This window comes from Quercus robur, chromosome 9 (assembly GCF_932294415.1).
Source record: "Quercus robur chromosome 9, dhQueRobu3.1, whole genome shotgun sequence".
Lineage (NCBI taxonomy): Eukaryota > Viridiplantae > Streptophyta > Magnoliopsida > Fagales > Fagaceae > Quercus > Quercus robur.
Window position 1 is genome coordinate 17999522 of NC_065542.1, and position 2180 is coordinate 18001701.

A 2180-nucleotide genomic window follows, 5' to 3' on the forward strand; every position below is an offset into this window, starting at 1 on the left:
ACCCAATTGAGCGGTGCATTAACTTTTTTGGGATCTGTTTAGCTCCATTCAACTATGCAAACATGTTTAATTAGGCTCTATTACTCAAAGAGATCAAGTTAGAATTGAAGCTTAGTTAATTTCAGAAAAAAATAAAAAGGAAAAAGAATTGTTGAAAGTAAACTGTAAAGCCTAGTAAGAGTAATAGGCTAATAGCTCATCAGTCATCACTAGCAATTAACAATGTATCATGACACAACAAGTAGGCCCAAAAAAAAAAAAAAAAAAAAAAAAAAAAAAAAAAAAAAAAAAAAAACAAGAATAATGAGACAGAACCCTAGCTAGTTAATTAGATCTCGTAGCAAAATTTACATTACAATTTTCTTCCATGAACGTGGCACCAATTTTCTCAAACAAAAGAAAAAAGGGTTTTTTTTTTTTTTTTTTTTTTTTGGGTTTCTTACCTAGGGTGTGCTTGTTGTTGTGCATCCAGACCTTGAGTACTTGCCTTCTCACACCTGTCTCTGCACAGAACTGTTCCACCGCAGCTTCATCGTGCTTCTGAATCTTCCACCCTACGCTCTCCGCAAATTGAAGCATCTTCTCCTTCTGTTCCTGGCTAAACTTTGTTCTAAACCTCTTCTTTGACCCACCACCACTACTAGTCCCACCACCACCACCGCCACCACCACTGCTACTAGGGTTTGACATGTCCTCCAAATCTTGACCGCCACCGCCTGAAGCAGCTGGCAAAGCCAAAGGCGGTCTTTGATGATGCTGAGACAACGTGGTGGTCATGTGCAAGTACCCACTATGATGTGGTGGTTGTGGAGATCGATGTTGATGATGATAATAAGGTGTGAATTGTTGCTGATAGTGGTGGTAGACTTCTGATGATGATCGATGATGATGATGATGATGATCGTTAACTTCCTTGCGGTGGAAGTTACGGTGGCAGTTGCAGGCGGCGCATTTCAGCGCGTCGAGCGTACCTTCCTCTCCGGCTGCCAAGAACTCTCCGCAACCGTCCAACGCGTGGCCTCCCATACCCAACGCGTGGTTCTTCAAGCATTCTCTGTATCTGGTCATCGTGGTGGTGGTGGCAGAAGAAGTGGTGGGGTGGTTGTTGTTGGGACCCACCAGTACTTTGGGCTTACCACTGGCTGAGTTGGTAACCGGTAATTCGTACGCAGGTGCTGGTGGTGTTGGAATTTCCATGTCTTCTTCTTCTTCTTCATGCTCCTCCTCCTCCTCCTCCTCGAATTCCATTTCTTTGTTCTCTATTTCCAATGGATCGAGTTTAAGCTGCTAGAGTACTCAGAAAACCCCAAGATTGTAATAGTAATACCAATAATTGTAACAACAAAAAAAAATAAAGAGGTTGTGTTCTGTGTTCTGTGTTCTGTGTTTTGTGTTTGTGTTTGTGTTTTACATAAAATGACTAATAGAAATAATTATGGGAATATTTGTCTAAGCAAAGAAAGAAGAGGAAGAGCTAAGGAGGAGATAAGAATAAGAGAGTCTAGCTAGGTTGGGATAGGAGAGTGTGGACATCAATTTTTCCTGCAGGAAAAAAAAAGAGGGTATGCCTTTTTAATCGAGAGGTTTTGTTTTGTTTTGTTTTTGTTTTTGTTTTTTATGTTTTTGTTGTGGTTTTTATAGAGATGGGTTTTACGGTTTGAGCTTTGGTTAATTAGAAGCGTAATTTTGTGTTTATTTATATATGTACTGGGTTTTGGTTTTTTTGTCGTGTTGTAGATGATGCAATCACTGACTCGCTTTTGTCTACATCTTTCTTTTTCCTCTTTTTGTGATCGAATTTTTTTTTTCTTTTTTTCCTAGCGGTAAGAATCTTGAAATTACGTGTCAGTAGTAATAATGGAAAACAAATGAGAAGGGAGAGTGTAGCGTGAGCTGTCAACGAAATGACGTAACACTTTTGAGACATAGGAGCTTGGAGCAAGAGGGAGGAGATAATTCTTCTTCTTCTTCTTCTTCTTCTTCATTTTGTTTCCTGTTTTTTTACCCCCATAAAACTGTTTGATTAAAAAAAAAAATTTTCAAATGTTTGTAGTTTTTGAAAATATTTAGAAAAAAAAAATTACCTGTATTTTTAAAAATACTATGAAAACATATTTTCTACTACTTTATTATATTTTCTTGTCTTCCAAACACATACACATATATATATATATATATAT

At 37.8% G+C, this 2180-nt stretch overlaps 1 protein-coding gene across 1 annotated transcript; it reads right to left on the minus strand.

The window, feature by feature from the left end:
* Positions 1-304: 304 nt before the first annotated feature.
* LOC126699499 (zinc-finger homeodomain protein 2-like) lies at positions 305-1622 on the minus strand. Its single transcript, XM_050397354.1, has one exon. It carries the CDS (start codon positions 1246-1248, stop codon positions 325-327), a length of 924 nt encoding a protein of 307 aa, XP_050253311.1. The 5' UTR covers positions 1249-1622; the 3' UTR covers positions 305-324.
* Between the last annotated feature and the right edge of the window lie 558 nt (positions 1623-2180).

What these genes read in the sequence shown, in the direction of transcription:
- LOC126699499 (XM_050397354.1), bottom strand. Translation starts at nt 1,248, where the DNA reads ATGGAATTCGAGGAGGAGGAGGAGGAGGAGCATGAAGAAGAAGAAGAA.